We start from the raw sequence: 22,081 nt of genomic DNA, 5'->3' as shown, positions 1-22,081 counted from the left end.
GGGGGCGAGAGGCAGCGGAGCCTCCCCCAACTTTGGGGCCAAGAGAAAGAGCCATTTGAGGAACAGGAGGCTGCCCAAGATGCTAAAAACGGGGGGGGCTTGGGTTGCACGGAGGGTGCAAGACACCAGTGGGGTGCTGACTTTCGAGGGGGCAGAGAAGTCCCATGTCACGCGCAGGGTCGTGGGGCGCGCCACGGCGCCGGCAATCCTGGCAATCTTGTGCCACGCGCTGGCCGGGTTGGGGTGTGTGCTGAAGATGGATTTGCACAATGCATCTTCTCATCCCCTGAGTCATGTTGCAAAGACCTGCCTGGTGTCCCTTCGGTGGGTGTCTGCGTATCTCAAAGCTGACAGGTGTAGAACAAAAGGCAGCTTTAGAAGCGACATTTGAGGAACTGTGGAGGTTGTAAGGGTCAACTAATATGGAAACTTATAATTGATCTAAACTAGGCTGGATTTCCTTTTTTTAAATTCAAGCCTTTAATTTCTTCGTCTCACCATTTCTTAACTCCATGCTTATGCTTTGCATAATACTGCATGCCATAAAAGAGAATAATGCAAATGCTACTTATGTATGTATGTATGTATGTATGTATGTATGTACAGGTGGTTCTCAACTTATGACCCAAGTGAGCTGAAAATTTCTGTTGGTATAATTGTTGGACGGGTTTTGCTCCATTCTTCCCACAGTTGTTAAGTGAATCGCTGCAGTTGTTCAATTAGTAACACGGTTGTTAAATGAATCTGGCTTCCCCATTGATTTTGCTGCTCAGAAGGTGGCCCACGTCACACATTACGGGAGGACAGCCATGTTAGTCTGAGGTATCCCAAATCGGAAGGAATCTAGTAGCTCCTTTTCTGACTTTCGTTTTTCTTAAAAAGGCATCAATTTTTGTGAATTGCAACTCCTTTCATGAGATGCATTATATATGACCTATATCTACCTCCCCCTTCTCCCTACCTCACCCCCATTTAATTCTTAAATTAGCCTAGCCACTGTATGCTTCAGATGACACAAATTACAGCTGACAAAAGCTGGTGCCTTTTAATGGAATTGTTAGCTGGCAAAGGGGCTACTATCTACCATTCTTGCCATCTTACGCAAGTGGATTCATTGTTGTTGTCAGTGTTATTTCCCTACTTTGAATAGACACAGGGTCAAGCCTTTCAAGGCAGTCCAGACAAGAAGTTCCAACCGCAAGGACTGATACGACCTTTACTCTAAGGTTATAGTAGCAGAATCTTGCAAGTCTGAAAGTACATATCTCCCCACACCTCACCTTTACAACACAAGAAACTTGTGGGGGGGGGCGGTTCCTTTCTGAGACATTTCCCACACCTCTATTGCTTTGGTGGGCTAAGCTGCCTCTTATCTGATTGTTGCCTAAACGTCTCCTCCTCCTCCTCTTCCTCCTCCTCTCCTTTAAATACATACATTTTCACCGATGATTACACACAGTCCCAGGCCCTAGCTGATTTTTGCACACCAGTGTCTTCTGGAAAAGTTCTGATGCTGCTCGGAGAATGTGACTTTGGACAGACCCAGATTACACCATTTGCAATATCCAGATGTTTCTGGCCTCTTTGCTCCTTTCACAACAGGCTCATCACCAGCCTTTGTGGCTGTTTTGAATTGGGCTTCTGGCTGCAATCATTGTTGTTGCTTGTCTTCCCACTCTCCCCCATTGTGCTGGTGACTGAATGGAGTCCACTGGGGCCCAGGAGCTGCTGCAAGAGAGAGCAGCGTTTGGCACAAGCACAAACATCTCTTGTTCCAGGCACAGCTGTGTCCCAGACAACAAAGGGCAAAGTGTGCAAGGGGGGTGACTTGAGCTTTGCAATCCACTTTTTGCCACCCAGGGCTGGACCGAGATGAGCACAAAAGCTCCTGGGGCCAGGCCAAGCAGAAGCTAACTGCTTAGGGGCAGACTGCAAGCCCCCATCGCTGGGTGGGAGGAAAGGAGGAGCAAAACTCTCAGGGGGTCCCTGCTTTACATTTATTGCTATGATTACATGTCATCTTTGCCAGATCAAGATGTAAAGATGTGAGACAAAAAATTCACTCAGTTTTAATCCCAGGTTGACTAAGAGGCTGTTCTGTATCCACAAAGCTACACTTAAATAAATTAAGCACATTGTACTGTCATATCAGGGTTCACAGAAGCACAGAGGTTCCTGTAGCCTGTGTTGAAAATAGACACGCTGGTCACCACCATCGCACAGTCAAAGCTTTGCCTTTTTTCATATGTGTTTATCTCATGGGCAGAGTTGCAACTGCACATTCATGGTCACTACCTTGCTTGTTTTCATCCTATTTTGTGCACAAGCCAAGATGAAGGCTGGGCTCTCACAATTCAAAGCAGAAACTATTTGATGCTTACTTGAACCAGCTCTGGCCTGTTCTTTAAGTTCAGTCCCAGGGAAATAAGGCTAGGATGACCTTACTACAGTTATATCTCACAGTAGGCAATATCTGTTAATGCCAACCCCTTTACTCTCACAATTACAAGTTTCATTTAACTCCTGCAGGAAAGTATAAAATGTGCAGTCCTGAAGTTAATAATAGCACATAAGCAAATGTAATTTCCATGAGTTTATTTCTGGTCAAATTTGCACCTGAGTCTCATAGAATTATAGGCCTGGAAGGGATCTTGGTCTTACAGTCCAACTCACAGCCAAAGGCAGGAATCCTTATACTATCCCAGACAAATAGCTGTCCGATCTCTTCTTAAAAACCTCCAGTGATGGAGCAGCCGCAACTTCTGAAGAGAATCTTCCACTGATTAATTGTTCTCACTGTCAGGAAATTTCCCTTTACTTCTAGCTTGGATGTCCCTTTAACGAGCTTCTTCCCACCATTTCCCATTTGTCCTGCCACGGAGAAAAGGTCAAGCCCCTCTACTTTGTGACAGCCCCTCATAAATATTGGAAGACAGCCGTCATGTCCCCTTTAATCCTTCTCTTCAATAGTCTAGATCAGGGGTAGGCAGCCTCGGCTCTTTTATGACTCATGGACTTCAACTCCCAGAATTCCTGAGCCAGCACTGGCTCAGGAATTCTGGGAGTTGAAGTCCATGAGTCATAAAAGAGCCGAGGTTGCCTACCCCTGGTCTAGATATACCAGTTCCCTCAACCATTCAGCACACGGCTTAACCTCCAGCCCCCATATCATATTTCTTGCTCTTTTCTGAATTTTTGTCTAGGGCAGGAGTCTTCAAACTTGGCCCTTGTCTGACTTGTGGACTTCAACTCCCAGAATTCCTCAGCCAGCGTGCCTGAAGTCCACAAGTCACAAAAGGGCCAAGTTTGAAGACCCCTGGTCTAGGGCCTCAGCATCTTTTTGTATCGCAATGTCCAAAACTGGATGAATTGTTCCAAGTGTGGCTTCACTGGTGAAATATAAAGTGAGACTCGCTTCTCGTGATCTTAATGCTAACCCTCTGTAGATGCAACCTAGGATTGCATTGGCTTTTTTGGCAGCTGCAGCACACTGCTGGCTCATATTGAAGTGGTTGTCCACTAGAACACCTAGGTCGCTACTGTTGAACCAGCCATCACCTATGCTATACCTGTGCATTGGGTTTTCCTGCCTAAGTCTGAGGGATTATTGCACTGGTATGCCCTTAAACAGCTTCCATTCAATTTTTCCTTGGTAGCTGCAGGAATATTTCCTGGAAGGCTGTGGCTTAAACAATGAAAGAAGAGGCTTTCTTTAGATCTTTCTCTTGAGGGGCTAGAATATCTTATTGGCAAGCTCTGAAGAAAATTATCATTATACCGCCATCTTTCCAGCAATTGAATGCCTGCTGTTTTAACGCAAGGTGGCAACGCTGTGTCTCTCTGTTTCACTTCAACCCCCAGCATCCCACACCATTAACTATGATGGTGGCTGCTGGGGCGACAGCTCCTCACCCCTCCCTCTCGTGGGCTCCAGGTTTCTTTCCAATAATGTGACCCTCGTTCTCACAATACTGTTGCTGTTCTCAGAAGCTCCTGCTTTTGTGTTTTTGTCAAACATCTTAAGAACTTTTCAAGGAGTGATTTAAAAGTGGGTCTGAATGAGGAGGACTTTGTACTTCCCAAATCGACTTTAGAACAAGTTGTGTGTAGGTTTAAGAACAACACAAGAGACTACTTGTTTCTAGAAGGTCCTTCTGCTTATGGACAAGGTTCTTCAGAAACCTTTGAATGACCTGTGTCCAAATAACACTTTTGGATTGTTCTGAGAAGACTTGGCAAGAAACCCTAACCCTAAAAGCAAGACTGGCTGCTGGCCAACAGGAGTTGCAATGAGGCTGGAGGAGAGCTAACCAATCCCCTGGAGGAGTTTAGCATCCGGTGCATAGTATAAGTAGAGCTTCTCCTGAAGAATAAAGAAAATTCTCTGCTGGAGAGCTGAGGATTGGAATGGAAGTTGATGACAAGATGGACGATAGCAGCAAGTTGGCCCTAACATCTGAACCACCACCGGTGAGTTTCACTCCTCCTGGGAAGAATTTTTGTTCCTGCAACTTTAATGTGGAACAATGTATGGGACGTGAGCTAGAGAAACGGAGCCAACTAGAGTTAGCCCATAATATATTAACAGTATTAATCAGTCTTTATTGATTAGCCCTTGAGCCATATCAAAGTACAAAGTTCCAGCAACAAATTATTACTAAAATTTGATAAAATTTAAAATGGAATTTGATAAAATACGATTTAAAATGGAGTCAGCATAAAATACGATTTAAAATGAAATAGGAATAAAATACAATCTAAAATGAAATTATAATAATGTGCAATAATTTAAGATATAGATAAAATATGATAAAATATATATTTTGGAGTCGCCCTTGCAATCTACCCCAATCAGTCCCACGTATGCAGATCTCAACCGAACCATTTTGCTTAAGTACTGTGCTGTTTGAAATGTTATTTTCAGATTCTGGCTGCACATAAGGTAAATTGTTTTGATACAGGGATCCCAATGGGTCATTTGTTTGGTGTATAGACCGAGGCACCTGTCTCTCTCCCTCTTATACAGGCAGCAATCAAATAGGATGTGAGCCAGGTCTTCTCCCTCTGGCACTCCGCAAATGCAGAGACGTTCATTGTAGGGTATAGCATGAAAAGTCCATAATATATGATAACTGAGGTGGAGAGTTCTAGTTACCCAACTCTTCAGTCAATTAATATGGGGGCACAACCTATGAAAACTTTTCTTCCATGCTTTCAGCCCTTTCGTGTTTCGTTTGTCAGAAACGTATCATTCCTCTTCTGCCACCCCTAGACAGGCCTCAAGTCTATTGCCTGAATACAGGTAGTCCACAACTTAACAAACACAACTGAGAACCCAAAATTTATATTGCTAAATGAGAAATTTGTTAAGTGAGTTTTGCCCCATTTCACGACTTTTCTTGCCACACTTGTTAAGTGAATCCCTGCAGTTGTGAAGTTGGCAACATGGTTGTTTTTTTTTTTTTTAATTGAAAAGTGTTATAAAATACAAGTTTCCTTTAAAAAAAACCCCCTTCCCCCTCCCTCCTCCCCTCCCTACCTCCCCCCTATCTCCCCCCCTCCCCCTCCCCCTCTTCCCTCCCCTACCTCCCCCCCTCCACTTCCCCTCCTCCCCCCTCCCCCCCCCCCCGACTTCCCAGAGCAAAATACAAGGTATATATCTAAAAGGCAATCATAAACAATCATATACTAACAATTATAAACTCTAAAATCCATCACTCTCTAGCTTGTATATAGTAAACCAATCCTTAATAATACTAAATATATATAAAAAACTAAAATAAAAGAAAACTAGCATCATTCCCATCTATGTTCTTCCACAGTTCACTATTACCTTAACATATTCTCATTTGCACATTAATAAATAGTTCTTACACAAATTAACCCACATTAACCCACAAAACTTTCTTCCTCTTCCTCTGTAGTAAGTTGTCCATTAATTCCAAATTAAAAAAAAAAAATCTATTACCATACATAGCATCCCAAAACTTTTTTTTTTCTTAAAAAAACACAACTACCACTTAACTATAAATATTTTGTGGAAGTTCCATAGATTTCTACTAGTCTTATTTTTTTTCTTTTTTGAGCGTTTTAAGGCAGCACGCGTCACCCTCTGTTCTCTAAGATCATCCAAAAGAGTTGCAGCTTGAACTCCTCCTGTACCCTTCTCGTCTATCTGTGCATCTTCATCCTCTTGATGTTCTCCTTCTCCAGATCCCTCTGCAGCTTCCAGAAGTGTTGATGGGGTTACTTCCAAGACATTATTATAAAAATCATGCGCTTGCTTCACATTACTCAAACAGTATCTTTTGCCATCATACATGAAGCTCAACCCAACTGGGATCTCCCATCTGAACCTTATATCTCTTTGCTTGAGCTCTTGCACAAGAAATATAAAATCCTTCCTTCTCTTTAAAATCTTTGGAGGAATTTCTTTTAGAACCAAAACTTGTTGACCAGCAATCACAACTTTGGTATCGTAGGCAGCTTGTATAACTTCATCTCTAATTTCCCTTTTTACAAAATAAACCACCACATCTCTAGGCAACTTTCTCTGTTTAGCAATCCACGAATTCACACGAAACACTTTGTCCATACCTTGTTTTAATTCAGATGCTGGATGATTCAATACTCCCTCAAAAGCCTCAGAAACCAGCTGCTTTAAATCTTCCTTAATATTCTCTTTTAGGCCTCTAATTCTCACAGCAAACTGCATCTGGTAAAATTGGGCCAAGCTCTGTTCACTGTCGATTTTGTCTTTTAAATCTTCAATTTCCAATACTTTTGCTTCTAATAAAGCATTCTTTTGAATCAAGTCTTGCACTTGATCATCCAGCACCTCTACACATTTAGCAACTTTTTGCACTGAGGACAAAATGTCTACCTTCATTTCTCTAAGTTTCTGTTCCATCCTTTCTTCCATTCTCTGCTCCAATTTCTCCAATTTCTCCTCCATCTGTAGAAATTTAACACCCATTGACTCCAAAATTAACTGGGTATGTTTTTCAAGATCCTTCGATGTCAATACATCAGGAGAATGCAACGCCTGCAGCAATGATTGTTGTTGCACCGGAGAATTTCCAGCACTCCAAAAAGTTCTAGGGGGAGGTTTAGCCGCCATCTTTTACTTACAATTGTGACGCACTTTCACTTTAAGTTTTAAGCAAAGTCCATCAAGCTTGAGAGTAAAATAAAATCTTCTTCATCTCTTCATCTTTCCCTCTTGTACTGCTCTGCCTGCTCTTTCCCTTTCATAGTCTCTCCTTCAAGCAGGGATGGTCGCAGACGCCTGGCTCTGCTCCATAAAGTCTGGAGCAGAGACGCTGGTCAGCTGGGAGCAGCCCAGGCTACGGGGGAGTTCAATCCTTCGGCCGCCCAAGCTCCAAGCTCAGGCGGCCCCGGAGAACTCAACCCCCACCTGGGGGCTCACCCCCTCCTCTTCTCCCGAGGAGGGGGCTTCAGATTCACCCGAACAGCTGATCGGCGCTGTTTCGGGCGAAAAATCACACAGCTGAGCCGCGGGCAGCCCGGGAAGGCTGTCTCCGGCGCCGCGGAGCCACCGGAAGTCGGCAACATGGTTGTTAAATGAATTTGGCTTCCCCGTTGACTTCGCTTGTCAGAAGATCACAAAAGGGGATGACATGGCTCAACCGTCATAAATATGAGTCAGTTACCAAGCATCTGAATTTTCCTCATATGACTTGGGCATGCTGCAATGGTCACAAGTGTGAAAAACGGTCACACGTCACATTTTTCAGTGCCGTTGTAACTTCAAACTGCCACTAAACTGTTATAAGTTGAGGACTACCTGTACAATAATGGGGCCATCTGGCACACCTTGAGGTTAATGATACATGTGAAGTAGGCTGATGTGCAATTACTTTACTCAGAGGAAATAGCTGCCTAGCTGGTTATCATTACCCCTCTGGGGGAAGGGAAGAGGGGATGAATATCTTCCCTCTCAGGGTGACTTCTGGAGAGAAGGCAAAGCAGAGGTCCTGTCTCATTGCGTCCTTGGAGATGAAATCCAGCATCTGGTGATGAAGGCTCACATCTGCTCTGGTCCTGCAGGATTACACAGAGTCTCCCAAGCCTCCTGACCTTCCTAGCAGAACACTCTTGATCGTGGCGATGATAATCGTGGGGATGGTGCTGGCGGTCCTGACTTTCCTGCTGGCAGGGCTGCACATCACAGAGAAACATACGGAGGCGGTAAGAGCAGCTTGACCCCCGGGGCTCTTGTGGCGAAACTATGGAAGGGACTTCCAGAAAAGTTCATCATAATTTGTCTTCACTAGAGTCATCCCAAAAAATCAGGATGACAGCCATGATTGTGTGGTTGATGCTCTACCCCTTTTTTACATGAAGATGTCCTTGGTCCCTATCTTCAAGGCTCTTATCCCTCCCCCTCGGCTGCTCCCTCCAACGTAAGTTAAGATCCTTGGTGAATCTTCCGTAGGGAAGAAGCCTGGATTTCTCCCTGTGCAGAGGCATCCTGGGAAATCTGCATACCCTCCTCCTCATCTCTTTGGGGGCATCTGGGGGTCCCTCTGACCACACAGTGGCATCTTCCTTTCTATCGCTGAAGCATTGGGGGGGTGGGCTTGAAAACCCTTGGATGAACCTGAAGGCAGCTTGGCAGTACAGGTGGTCCTCGACTTACAACAGTTCATCTAGCGACCATTCAAAGTTACAGCGGCACTGAAAAAGTGGCTTATGACAATTTTTCACACAACCATTGCAGCATTCCCACGGCCAGGTGATCCAAATTCAGCTGCTTGGCAGCTGACTCCTCTATGCGACGGTTGCAATGTCCGGGGAACCGCCTTTTGTGACCTTCTGACAAGCAAAGTCCCTGGGGAAGGCAGGTTCACTTTGCAAGCATGTTACTCACTTAACAACTGTGGCAAGCAGAGTCATAAAATGGGACCGTACTCACTTAACAAATGTCTCACTTAGTAACAGATATTTTGGGCTCAGTTATGGTCATAAGTTGAGGACTACCTGTATTTAAACTCCTTTGCCATTATTTTCCAGCCACCCCCAAGACAGAAACCGCTAATAATGTGGCTAAAGGTGTCTGCAGGAGGCATCCAAAAAGTCAAGATGGTGGCCATAAATTGAAGCCTCCCTATAAAACAGGGTACGATCACAGCCACTGCATCCCCTGCGACAATCCCAAATACAGCTGCAGCTGCAGGCCTCTTGCAACGCCACCTCACTGCAGGAGCTTTGCTTCCTCCCAAAAGATCACGGGCCGGTCTCGGCCCCTAAAAATTGTCCATCCCAAGGCTAAGATGGAACGCTTGGTCTACCATTTCACAGAGGTTTGGGCTGCAGTCCTACTCCAACGTAACTTGGCCAACAGTCAAGAGCTAGGGAGATTGGCAATTAAAACATCTGGAGAACATCCCATTTTCCACCCGGAGAAAAGTATTTAGTGAGTGGCAGCTAGCAATTAAAAGCAATTCATGCTCCTTTGAGAATCAGAAGTACCCCTGGGAAAGGATCTTATGTTAAACTCTAAAGCAGCCTGTAAAGTAACGTTCCGCGTTGCCAATGGTTGGGTCCCCATCATATGTGAGACCAGACTCAAGTGGGGTTGGCTAGCCTGCATTTTGTTACGCTGTGGGAATCCAGCCAGGGTCTGAGTAGGTAGCGCAAGCCAGGCCATTGTGTGAATGCATCTCCTGCGTTATTTGTCTGGGCAGCGCAGGCATTTTTGACTCAACACCTGGTTTTCCTAAACCAGGATTAAGGTTCAGTGTGATGTGTGACACCAGCCCACGGTCTTCATCCTTTCTGGAAGTTCTGATTCCCATTTGGCTTCTTGGCGATTCCTAGGTCCTACAAATGACCATTCAAGGCCTGGACGGCAAAGGTTCCTCCCAGCACCTGGCCATGAGCCGGAAGGAAAGACTGGCCATATTTCCCATCCACATGAAGCTCAACTCTTCGGCCACCGTGGTTTATGATTACAGCAACGTAAGATTTGCACTCTCTTCTGGCTTCTCTTGTCTTGGCCAAAGGTTTGCTTGTGAAGCTGGCTAACACCTATTCGGAATCAAAATATTGTCCCCTGCTTTTTGAAGTAAGCTTCTAGCTCTTGTTGTGACACTGTGGAATCTTAGGGGTCTACTGAAAAGTTCCAACCCTAAGATATGTCCCAGGGGTGGGGGAAGGTCTTCCTGACTGCATTTCAGTGAGAGGGGAAGAATGAATGAGGCTGATAAATAATTCTCATTCTACAGAGGAGAGACTGGCCCACGGTGACTGCTACTTTGCATAAAGTGATCCTCTAAATCTAACACTAAGCTAGACACACATCTGGATATTTGCTCTATTTTCCTTTCACTCCATATGTTCAAGTAGGAGCCAGTCAGCCGTTCCTCAGAGGTGCTTTATTTGGATTCTTGCTTGGAGGGGGGGAAAGAACGAATGAAGCCCTCCAGCTTTCTGCTTCTATGAGATGTTCCAAAATCTTTCCATGGGTTGGTTGTCTATACAGGGAGTGCAGAATTATTAGGCAAGTTGTATTTTTGAGGATTAATTTTATTATTGAACAACAACCATGTTCTCAATGAACCCAAAAAACTCATTAATATCAAAGCTGAATATTTTTGGAAGTAGTTTTTAGTTTGTTTTTAGTTATAGCTATTTTAGGGGGATATCTGTGTGTGCAGGTGACTATTACTGTGCATAATTATTAGGCAACTTAACAAAAAACAAATATATACCCATTTCAATTATTTATTTTTACCAGTGAAACCAATATAACATCTCAACATTCACAAATATACATTTCTGACATTCAAAAACATAACAAAAACAAATCAGTGACCAATATAGCCACCTTTCTTTGCAAGGACACTCAAAAGCCTGCCATCCATGGATTCTGTCAGTGTTTTGATCTGTTCACCATCAACATTGTGTGCAGCAGCAACCACAGCCTCCCAGACACTGTTCAGAGAGGTGTACTGTTTTCCCTCCTTGTAAATCTCACATTTGATGATGGACCACAGGTTCTCAATGGGGTTCAGATCAGGTGAACAAGGAGGCCATGTCATTAGATTTCCTTCTTTTATACCCTTTCTTGCCAGCCACGCTGTGGAGTACTTGGACGCGTGTGATGGAGCATTGTCCTGCATGAAAATCATGTTTTTCTTGAAGGATGCAGACTTCTTCCTGTACCACTGCTTGAAGAAGGTGTCTTCCAGAAACTGGCAGTAGGACTGGGAGTTGAGCTTGACTCCATCCTCAACCCGAAAAGGCCCCACAAGCTCATCTTTGATGATACCAGCCCAAACCAGTACTCCACCTCCACCTTGCTGGCGTCTGAGTCGGACTGGAGCTCTCTGCCCTTTACCAATCCAGCCACGGGCCCATCCATCTGGCCCATCAAGACTCACTCTCATTTCATCAGTCCATAAAACCTTAGAAAAATCAGTCTTGAGATATTTCTTGGCCCAGTCTTGACGTTTCAGCTTGTGTGTCTTGTTCAGTGGTGGTCGTCTTTCAGCCTTTCTTACCTTGGCCATGTCTCTGAGTATTGCACACCTTGTGCTTTTGGGCACTCCAGTGATGTTGCAGCTCTGAAATATGGCCAAACTGGTGGCAAGTGGCATCTTGGCAGCTGCACGCTTGACTTTTCTCAGTTCATGGGCAGTTATTTTGCGCCTTGGTTTCTCCACACGCTTCTTGCGACCCTGTTGACTATTTTGAATGAAACGCTTGATTGTTCGATGATCACGCTTCAGAAGCTTTGCAATTTTAAGAGTGCTGCATCCCTCTGCAAGATATCTCACTATTTTTGACTTTTCTGAGCCTGTCAAGTCCTTCTTTTGACCCATTTTGCCAAAGGAAAGGAAGTTGCCTAATAATTATGCACACCTGATACAAGGTGTTGATGTCATTAGACCACACCCCTTCTCATTACAGAGATGCACATCACCTAATATGCTTAATTGGTAGTAGGCTTTCGAGCCTATACAGCTTGGAGTAAGACAACATGCATAAAGAGGATGATGTGGTCAAAATACTCATTTGCCTAATAATTCTGCACTCCCTGTAGGTTACACTCCAAAAAGTCAAAATGGTGGCCAGGATGGTTTGATTGAATTCAACCACTCATATAAAGAAGAGACAAAATATTGATTGCCCCATTATGGTCGCCATCCTGAGTTTTTGGACCTTACCCTCCGGACATCCCAGTCTTAGTCTCTCATGCATTAAGATGTTTATAATAGGGAGGGGGGTAAACAAACTCAAGATAGTGGCCGTGCCTATGGAACGGGTATTGCAACATGTACCAAGAGAGGAGAATATCTGCAACTCAGGGTTGAACTGTGGGGTCCTTGGTTCTCTCTGAGTTTGGTAGTTTTCATGCAGACATTTTATTACCCAACTAGGTAACATCATCATTGCTAGAAGGGGCTAAGGTTTGCTCTGTGTTTGCAACATGTGTTACAAAGCAGAATCTGGATCACTCCTCAAATTTATTTCAAGGAATTGGCTAGAGCAGGGGTAGGCAACCTTGGCTCTTTTATGACTCGTGGACTTCAACTCCCAGAATTCCTGAGCCAGCCATGCTGAAGGAAAAGAGAGGTTTCCAAGCAGAGCCATGCTGGTTCAGGAATTCTGGGAGTTGAAGTCCACGAGTCATGAAGGGGCCAAAGTTTTCCCCATGCTGGCACAGGAATTATGGGAGTTGAAGTCCACGAATCATAAAAGAGCCAAGGTTGCCTACCCCTGGCCTAGAGGGATAGTAAGGGATTTTGATCAACTATGGGGAAAAGATGCAGGGATGTTCTGACTGGGCTCTGTGATCCGTTACCCAAATATCTGATTCTTGCAAATGTGACTCTTGCCATCGCAAGCTCATCTCCACACTCTGCCTTTGAACAGCTGGTGATTGGCTACAGATCATGGCCAGGAAAGTCCTGCTATGTCATCAAAATGAACCAGAAGGATATACAAAGCCTGGATGTTGTCACTGAGATCTTCCAGCATGTTCAGGTGAGTAATAACAAGAAGAAAAAGTGAGCACATTCATGATGGGGGAGTGGAGGAGTGGGTGGTGGCGGGGAGACCCATTCAGGCCACAGTATCCCACCGTCTGTTTGGTGCAGGAAGCCAAACTAAAATATTCTTTGGAGGCTCCTTGCCTCTGTCTTAAGCCCACTGTTCCATGTCCAGCCCTTGGGGCCAATTGAGAAAACTCTGAGCCTTTTTTTAATCCATTCCTATCCCCCCTTCAGTTAAACTCATTTTAGAGCTAAATGTTGGAGGGGTTACCTTTCTGTCCCTGGGTGAATTTCTACTCCCCTGAGAATCCTTTTTGGACATGCTGGAAGCGTGTTCTGGATTCTCAAAAAATCCTTCTTACGAGGGGGTACCCAGAGGGCATCAAGATGGCAACCGTGACCATGTGATTAACGAAATACAGCCGGCATTAAACAAAGCAGCGCAAGCGGCACTGGGGTAGGAAGCAGTGAGAACCGTGTGCCTTGATCGATGGCTAGTTCCTTGTCGGCTGCCTCGAGTAGCTGCTCCCTCGTGCCCGGAGGCAGAGCTGGCCCCGTGCCTTGTGGACGGCTTCGGTTCCATCTCCCATCATTCCCTGCACCGGGGAATACGTTCTGCTCCCGTTCATCCTGAAGGCGCTAGGCTGGTTCTCACAGTCAGCCTGCAACTTACAACCGCAACTGGGGCCAGAATTTCTCTTGCTAAGCAAGGCAATTGTTAGCTGAGTCACGCCTGATTTTAGGACCCTTTTTTGCCATGGTTGTTAAGTGAATTATGCAGTTGTTAAGTCATTTCTTCCACTGACTTTGCTTGTTGGAAGGCAGCTGCGAAGGGGAGCACATGACCCCGCGACACTGCAGGAAGTCCTCCACTTATAACCACAACTGAGCCCAACATTTCTGTTGCTAAGGCAGTTGTTAAGTGAGCTTTGCCCCATTTTATTTTATTTATTTTTATTTTAATCTCATTTATATCCCGCCCTTCTCCGAAGACTTAGGGCGGCTTACAATCTAAGCACAAATTAAATGTGCTTAGCAATATGACCTTTATGGTGCAGTTGTTAAGTGAATCACTGCGGCTGATAACGTAGTAACCCAGTTATTAAGAGAATCTGGCTTCCCCCTTGACTTTGCTTGTCAGAAGGTCGCAAAAGGGGACCCCGTGAGCCCAAACGGGCGCTGCGACCGTCATAAGTACATGCCAGTTGCCAAGCATCCCAATTTTGATCACGTGACCAGAGAGACGCTGCAACAATCATGGGAAAAAATGGTCATAAGTCACTTTCGTTCAGTACCGTTGTAACTTCGGTCACTAAATGAATGGTTGTAACTCAGAGACTACCCATACAACTGTGGTAAATACATGCCGGTTGCCAAGCAACCGAATTTTGATCATGTGACCTTGAGAGTGCTGCGACAGTCCTTAGTGCGAGGGCCAGTCATAGCTCCCTTTTTTCCAGTGCCGTTGTAACTTCGAACGGTCACTAAATGAATGGCTGTCAGTTGAGTCGCAGTTACCAAAATGAAGCCCTAGAGAAGGGGTAGGCAATCTTGGCTCTTTTATGACTCATGGACTTCAACTCCCAGAATTCCTGAGCCAGCCTGGCTCAGCTTGGAAACCTCTCCCTTTCCCCTCAGCATGGCCGGCTCAGGAATTCTGGGAGTTGAAGTCCGCGAGTCATAAAAGAGCCAAGGTTGCCTACCCCTGGCCTAGAGGCCCAGCTCTGCCCATCGTGAGGACGAGCTGCTTGCTGTTGAGTCTCTTTCTCGGTGGAGCAATGCTTCTTCCTCCTCCTCTTGCAGGAACCCCCTCCCCTCCGGCCCCTTGGACAGAGAGAGAAGCCGGCTGACCGTTCAAGGCTGGGAGCGGCCCTCAATCTCCTCTGCAGCACCCTCCCCATCTCCTGGGCTTAATGGCGTCAGGGCATAAGCAGCAGAGCGGCGGGCGGGGAAGGCGTGATCCACCACGAGCAGCACGGCTGCGGATCCACAGAGGCACGTGGCTGCCAAAGTTCCACGCTGGACACTCTCGATCCTCCAGCTCGTGGTTGTTCCAAAGTGCTTTCCCCCCCCACACACACAAAAAGGCGGCTGTACTTCCTTGGTTTTGTTCTTTAAGAACATTTCGCTTCTCATCCCAGAAGCTTCCTCAGTTCTTCAGGACAAAACTGAAGAAATGTCTTGGATGAGAAGCGAAACGTTTTCAGAGGGGAAAAACACAAGAAAGACCAGTTGCCTTTTGGGGAAAAGCAGCCTTGGGACCCCTCGGGCAGCCCCCTGTAGTTACAACAGATCCTCCCTCATATTATTTGCATCTGTTTTTATCATTTGTGTTTTTGCTTTTTTTAAAAAAAAAACCCTTTTAATTGCTTTGAGAGTTTGGATGAATAGCAAGGCAGGAAGTAAGTGGAATCAACCTGTTAAGCTAAAGATAGATTCTTGGGCAACCTCAGAGCTCACAGTGGGGATGACTTCTTGGAGCACCACTCAAATAATCCAGGCTGCAAATCTACTCCTCCACGGCTGCATTCACAAAGCAACAATGCCTGGAGGTGCTCTGTCCGGCAAAGGGATTAAATGGGGTTCGATCATTTGTGCATCCCGAATAAGCTTCAACCGACAAGGCTTCCTGCTTGGATTTCAAATGCAGGCAGTCCTCGATTTAGCCCCTCATTTCTGTTGCTAAGCAAGACAGTTGTTAAAGGTCCTTTCGTCCCATTTTGTGACCTTACTTGCCACAATTGTTAAGTGAATCATTGCACTTGTTAAGTTAGTAACATGGTTGTTAAATGAATCTGGCTTCCCCGTGGATTTGCTGGTCAGAAGTTTGCAAAAGGGGATCACATGATCCCTGGATGCTGCAACCGTCATAAATACAAGTCAGTTGCCTAGCATTTGGATTTTGATCACATGACCGTGAGGATGCTGCAGTGGTCGTAAGTGTGACAAATGGTCACAAGTCATCTTTTCAGCGACGTTGCCACTTCATATGGTCACTAAATGAACTATTGTAAGTCGCGGACTACCTGTACTTTCAGCCAGTTTATTTTATTTATTTATTTTATTATATTTTTATACCGCCCTTCTCCCGAAGGACTCAGGGCGGTGTACAGGGCAATAAATATAAAAAACAGAATATAAAAGTTAAAATACAATTAAATATAATGCCCAAATTTAAAATTTAAAACAATAATTAAGAACATATTCAAAACCCCAACCCTAACCCATCAGACCAGGCCAGATTGTTCAAATAAATACGTTTTTAGATTCCGCCGGAAGGAGCGCAGGTCAGGGCCATCCGGAGCTCAACCGGTAAGCGGTTCCAAAGGTCTGGCGCGCCCACAGAGAACGCCCTCCCCCTGGGGGCCACCAATCGACATTCTTTGATCGGAGGCACCCTGAGGAGGCCTACTCTGTGGGAGCGCACTGGACGGAGGGAAGTTGACGCCGACCGCAGGTGTTGCCGTAGGTAATCCGGACCCATGCCCTGTAGGGCTTTGTAGGTCATTACCAACATATTTTTGGGAGTTGAAGTCCACGAGTCATATTTCCCAAAAGATGAAAAAAAACCAACCCTTCTTTTTCAATGTTGTTTTTATGGGTTCTTAGTACAGACTAATAGCACCTCCTGCCTCCCAGATCCAGTCTGTGTCCGAGTTCTTGCCAACACTCCAAGAATGTCTGCAGCTTCTTAAGCTCAAATCAAACTTTAGGTTTTGTTGGGACAAAAACCTGGTCTGGGTTCCAAGCCAGGAGAAAGACGCTGAAAATAAAATGGAGGCAGGCCACATTTTGGGGAGGAGGTCTCCGTTGCCAGAAACTTCAGTGACAGCAGCATGGCTGACCAAATGGAGTTGAGAGTAGATGCCTGATGCAGTCTAATACAGTGTATGAATTCAGTCGTTGCGATTTCCAACCATCCGTTAAAATTTACTCCAATACATGTACCAACCAGTTGCAGTTTATCCAATAAACTATGACTAAGCTAATCACAGCTTAGAAAGCAATGTGTGGACATACAGGCGTGTCTTTATTTTCCCTAGATTTTTAAACAATTTTGCCTTGAAAATACAAATTTGTGCACTTTTTTTTGTAAAGCTTCACAAGTTCTTGTTCTCGTTACAGTGTTTTTCAGCCTTGGCAATTTTACAATCTGTGGCTGGGAATTCTGGGGGTTGAAGTCCACAGATCTTAGAGTTGCCAAGGTTGAGAAACACTGCTCTATTCAGCAGAATTTTTAAATGGGAACAGGCTTTTATAGGAGATGGGGGTAAACTAATTGGGAGCCCTCGTGATTTGCATGCAAAGCAGCCACAGACTGAATTCCAGCATCTCCAGAATGATTTGGGAAAGTCTCAGGTTTAAAATCTTCTTTCAATCAGTCAGTTGCAACCAAAAAACCAGTTTCCCCCGTCTTTTCATTAATAACAACCCTAATCATGGGGTCAAATCCATAAAAACAGAAAATTCCCAAGGCTTAGGGGCTGCAACAAAGGGAAAAGGCGCCTGATCTTATTTGTCCTGCTACCAAACAATGGCTTGTACTAAAGTCGTATGGCTGGTTCTGACAATATAATGCCTTCTGTGCTTTGCAATTTAGATTTCTGACCTTTGGGATTAAAAAAAAGTTAAAGGGGGGGAATCCAAATTCTATGTTTTCTTACTTTTTTCACTTTTTTCATTTTTTTTCATTTTCTTCTTATTTCTTTCATATTTCTTTGATTTTTCCATACTTTTGTTCTATTGAAAAGTAATAAAAAATATTTTTTAAAAAAATATAATAATCTGACTTTGTCTGGGACCATTTTTGATGTCAGAGTAACCCAAGGAGATGAATGGCTTGAATATATCTTAGGCAGCCTTTGGGCAACATGTTAGTCCTGGGTATTGTGTTTTGTTTAGGGCAGGGGTAGCAACCTTGGCTCTTTTATGACTCGTGGACTTTCACTGCCAGAATTCCTGGGAAGTTGAAGTCCACGAGTCATAAAAGAGCCAAGGTTGCCTTGGTACATTCAAACTTTCAGTTCCATCCCCCAAATGATACCTTTTCATAGGCTGCTGGTTGTGTGGCTCAGCTCTCAGCACATTCAATCTCCCCCATTTGAAGTTATATTTATGATGGTTGCAGTGTGATGTGATCCCCTTTTTTGACCTTCTAACAAACAAAGTCAAAGGGGAAGCGAAAGCCACTTAACAACCATATTACCAGCTTAACAAGTTCAGTGATTCACTTAATAACTGTGGCAAGAAAAGTGTCAACGCTGCAAACATTGGATGTTCCTGCTCTCACAACGGATGGAAATTGCACCCGTTTTCTCTTTGCTTTTAACATGCTTTTCTGGTGTTTAGAAGTTAGATGTAGGAAGGGGGGGGGGTTGGGCGTAAATGCTTGAGCTCAGCTAGCCATAATAATAACACGGCTTTGTGGGAACCCAAGGACGAGCTGATAACGTTTTGGCGGGCTGAGGAGCTAGGGAGAAAGTCTGTTTTTTTAGGCTAATTGGAGAATGTGATTTATGACAGCTTATTGGGGGGTGGGAATTGCAATTTGCTACTTTGTATCTGTGGGAAGGGAATTTAGTTTTTGGATTCAACTATGTAGTGCCGATACTTTGTTTCCTGAATAAAATGTTCTTTAAGGAAGAATTTTTGCCTTGAAGTTCTTTTGAGGGGTTTCATCTGTCGGAACCATGAGAAGAAATTGTAAAAGGGGCAAAACTCACTTAAGAAATGTCCATAAATTTTGGGGGTCAATTGTGGTAATAAGTCGAGGACCACCTCTGCTACCTTTTTTTTTCAAATCTGCGATTTATGAAGGTATCTGAAAATTCAGCTTCAAATTCATTCGCTTGTGATATCAATTCATTTGTATTTATTTCATATATTATTTATTTATTAATCAGATTTATACAACAATTGTATTGCTCTGCTGCTTGAAATTTTTGGGATTTTCAAATGTTTGCAAAATCTGTAATAAACAATCTGCGGAACAAGAACATTTCAACTAATCTAAAGAAAACACGGCACAAAAGAACTACTATTAAAGTTGCACCAATTGAACCTTGAGCCGAATGAATCTGTTGTCTCTCTTGTTTATTCATGACATCTCCCGCATCAGGGCCCATCCCACATCAGCCGCCCTTTCTGATCTGGGGGCTTCCCAAGACATAACCAAACTTGTCTTCTCTGCCCTGTGTTGGTTGGTAGGAACAAAAAAGGAGCTTCTGTCTTAACTTATCAAGGAGAGGTCCGGCCTGCAATTAAGGAGAAATTTCCTGACAGGGAGAACAATTAATCAGTGGAACGTCTTCCCTCCAGAAGTTGTGGGTGCTCCATCACTGGAGGTTTTCAAGAAGAGACTGGATAGCCAATTGTCTGAAATGGTATATGATCTCCTACAGTGGGTAGGACTAGAAGACCTCCAAGGTCCCTTCCAACTCTGTTATTCAGTATTCTGCAGGCTCCAGAGATCCTGACTTTGTAGTTAGTCGGCAGGCTGAAAGTGAAGTTTGTAGAGAAAACAGAGTAATGTAGGTCTAACCATGACAACAGGAGACTGAAGGCAGATATGCTGTAGCTTCTTCATTCAGCAGAGAGATCTGGATGGTCCTGACCCAGTTAGGTCCTGAAAACCTGTCCGTGGCCTCTGACATCTGTAGTTCAGGTTGCTTCTGTGACTTGTTACAGTATTATTTAAACCTTGGGAGTCATGGTTTAGATCAGGGGTAGGCAACCTCGGCTCTTTTATGACTCATGGACTTCAACTCCCAGAATTCCTGAGCCAGCATGGAGGAACTATGACCCCTTCATGACTCATGGACTTCAACTCCCAGAATTCCTCAGCCAGCATGGCTCAGCTTGGAAACTTCTCCCTTTCCCCTCAGCATAGCTGACCCAGGAATTCTGGGAGTTGAAGTCCATGAGTCATGGGGCTGGGTTTTATAATCGGTTTTAACTTTTAATATGTATTAATTTATTACGGGCATTGTAGTTTAATTACTTTTTAATTTTTGTATCCTGGTTTTTTATTATGTATTGCCCTGTTCACCGCCCTGAGTCCTTCGGGAGAAGGGCGGTATACAAATTAAATTATTATTATTATTATTATAAAAGAGCCAAGGTTGCCTACCCCTGGTTTAGATGGTTAAGCTTCCCAGAGCCACTGTTCTGAGTATCCTGATAAATCAAGTTGAAAGCAGATCATGGCAGCCAGCTTGCACATGCCAGGTGTGCATGTATGCATTGCGTGCATGCATGCTGGCCTGCTGCTGAAACGAGTTAAGCTGTGCTCATGCCTGACACTCAGATGAGTCAAGCTGCACATGCTCGTGCACGCCAGCCCACTGCTCGTGCAGCCCAGGTTTGAAGTACGCCGGGGCCTGGGGATTGGGGACCCCTGGTTTAAGCCATAGTCCAAGGGTGGACAAGCTTTTTGCCTTGGAAAGCCAGGCTGCTCTGCATGCATTTTGCACCTGAAAGCTCTCCTAGCAATCGAAGGTTGCAACAGGCAGAACTGTAAGAACCCATGAGTGGGTAGGAACAGAACTTTGGAGAGATATCAGGTGCGTTAAACCTATCCTCAGGCTTACTTGCTTGCTTTTCTTTGCTACTCTTTTGGCAGGAATAGGGAAAACATCCCTACAAGTTAGAGATTTCCTGCTGAACCTCTGGATCTCGTAACAGGAGAATTCAGGGACGGTAGCTAATGATTTTATGACAGCATCAGAACAGGCATAACCATTTCACTTCTCTTAAACGGAATAACAGAGCTGGAAGGGACCTTGGAGGTCCCCCCTCCCCCCCCCCCGCTCAAGCCGGAGACCCTATGCCATTCCACATAGGTGGCTGTCCAGGCTCACCTTGAAAGCCTCCAGTGACAGAGCAGCCACAACATCTGGAGGGAAGCCGTTCCACCAGTTAATAGCCCTCACTGTCAAGAAAGTTCTCCTTAATTCTAGGAGCTCTTAGTTCTCCTTTTGGTCCGTCCTGTGGCTAATGTTGAGTAACGTTAATGTTAAATGTTAATGTTCCCGCCCTTCCTTTTTGCTTTTTCCTTTTGGGAAGTGGTCCATGGCAACTGTTGTCGCAGCCTTCAAGGCATCTGCACAGCAACTGTGACTGTTGTTCCCAAGAGCAACAAAAGCCATCCAGAGGCACAAAGGGGAAGAATCCTCTGTCCTTGGGCCTCACAGCTGACTGATCCAGGTTCTCTTGGCACCCAGGAACATCCAGCCTGCCTTGCTGAGAGTGGGAAATCCCAGCCCCCCCTCCCCGCCTCATTGATGACTCTGACCTCTTCCTGAACTCGCTCACAGTGAACCGGCTGCTAATGAAGATCAAAAGCTGGAGCTGCCACATCTAACAACCATTCACCTTTCTACGAGGTCAGATGTTGGCCAAGAATTTGGGGCTGGATTGCTGCTGATGCTTGACCCTCACAAATAGGGGGCCCCCTGCAAAACAGGGGGAGTCAAAACAGTCGGGATGGTGGCCATAACCCTACAGTTCTAGTCTTGCTTCTGTTGAGAACATGCTACACTTTCACAAGGGACGGGGGGGGGGGGTTGATTGCACAGTTATGGCCACTATCCTTACTCCTTGCAGACCCCCTCCCCCGGTCCCCACAGGGCTCGCCCACCCTCTGTGAGGAGGCTGGGAGGAAACAGAGAGACTAGAGTGACGGCACAGGCTGAATTGGGGTTTCAATCTGAGTTTCTTCAACCTTAGATTCCATCTTAACATTTACTGCCTGGCTTTTGATCCGAGGAGTCTCAATCAAGGGTTATGTAAAAGGGACGGGATTAATAATTAAAAAAACACTTACCAAATGGTTTGTGGAGAACAGATGCTAGTTACATACTAGAGACATTTGGCTACTTCCAAAGAACACCCACCATTACTTACCACAGGAAATTTTGCATCTATTTGCAAAACCCAAAGAGAATACTGGGGATGAAAAGAAAGGACTTAAGGACAACTTAATGCTCATAACAGGAAATATAGTTATCTATTTATTTAGCCACAGCATCTCTGGTATACAGTTACTGCATATGGGAAAT

General features: G+C 44.9%; 1 protein-coding gene across 1 annotated transcript; it reads left to right on the top strand.

Annotated features, from left to right (window-relative positions):
• Positions 1-4,407: 4,407 nt before the first annotated feature.
• On the top strand, positions 4,408-14,936 carry SFTPC (surfactant protein C; the record flags this gene model as incomplete). Its single annotated transcript, XM_083368248.1, has 5 exons — positions 4,408-4,470; positions 8,071-8,211; positions 9,844-9,984; positions 12,904-13,014; positions 14,826-14,936. The coding sequence occupies 5 exons, from the start codon at positions 4,408-4,410 to the stop codon at positions 14,934-14,936; spliced, it is 567 nt and encodes a 188-aa protein (XP_083224374.1).
• Positions 14,937-22,081: the final 7,145 nt, after the last annotated feature.

This window comes from Vipera ursinii, assembly GCF_947247035.1.
Source record: "Vipera ursinii genome assembly, chromosome: 8".
NCBI lineage: Eukaryota > Metazoa > Chordata > Lepidosauria > Squamata > Viperidae > Vipera > Vipera ursinii.
Note: the sequence above shows the minus strand (reverse complement) of the source record. Positions and strands in the feature narration are given on the sequence as shown.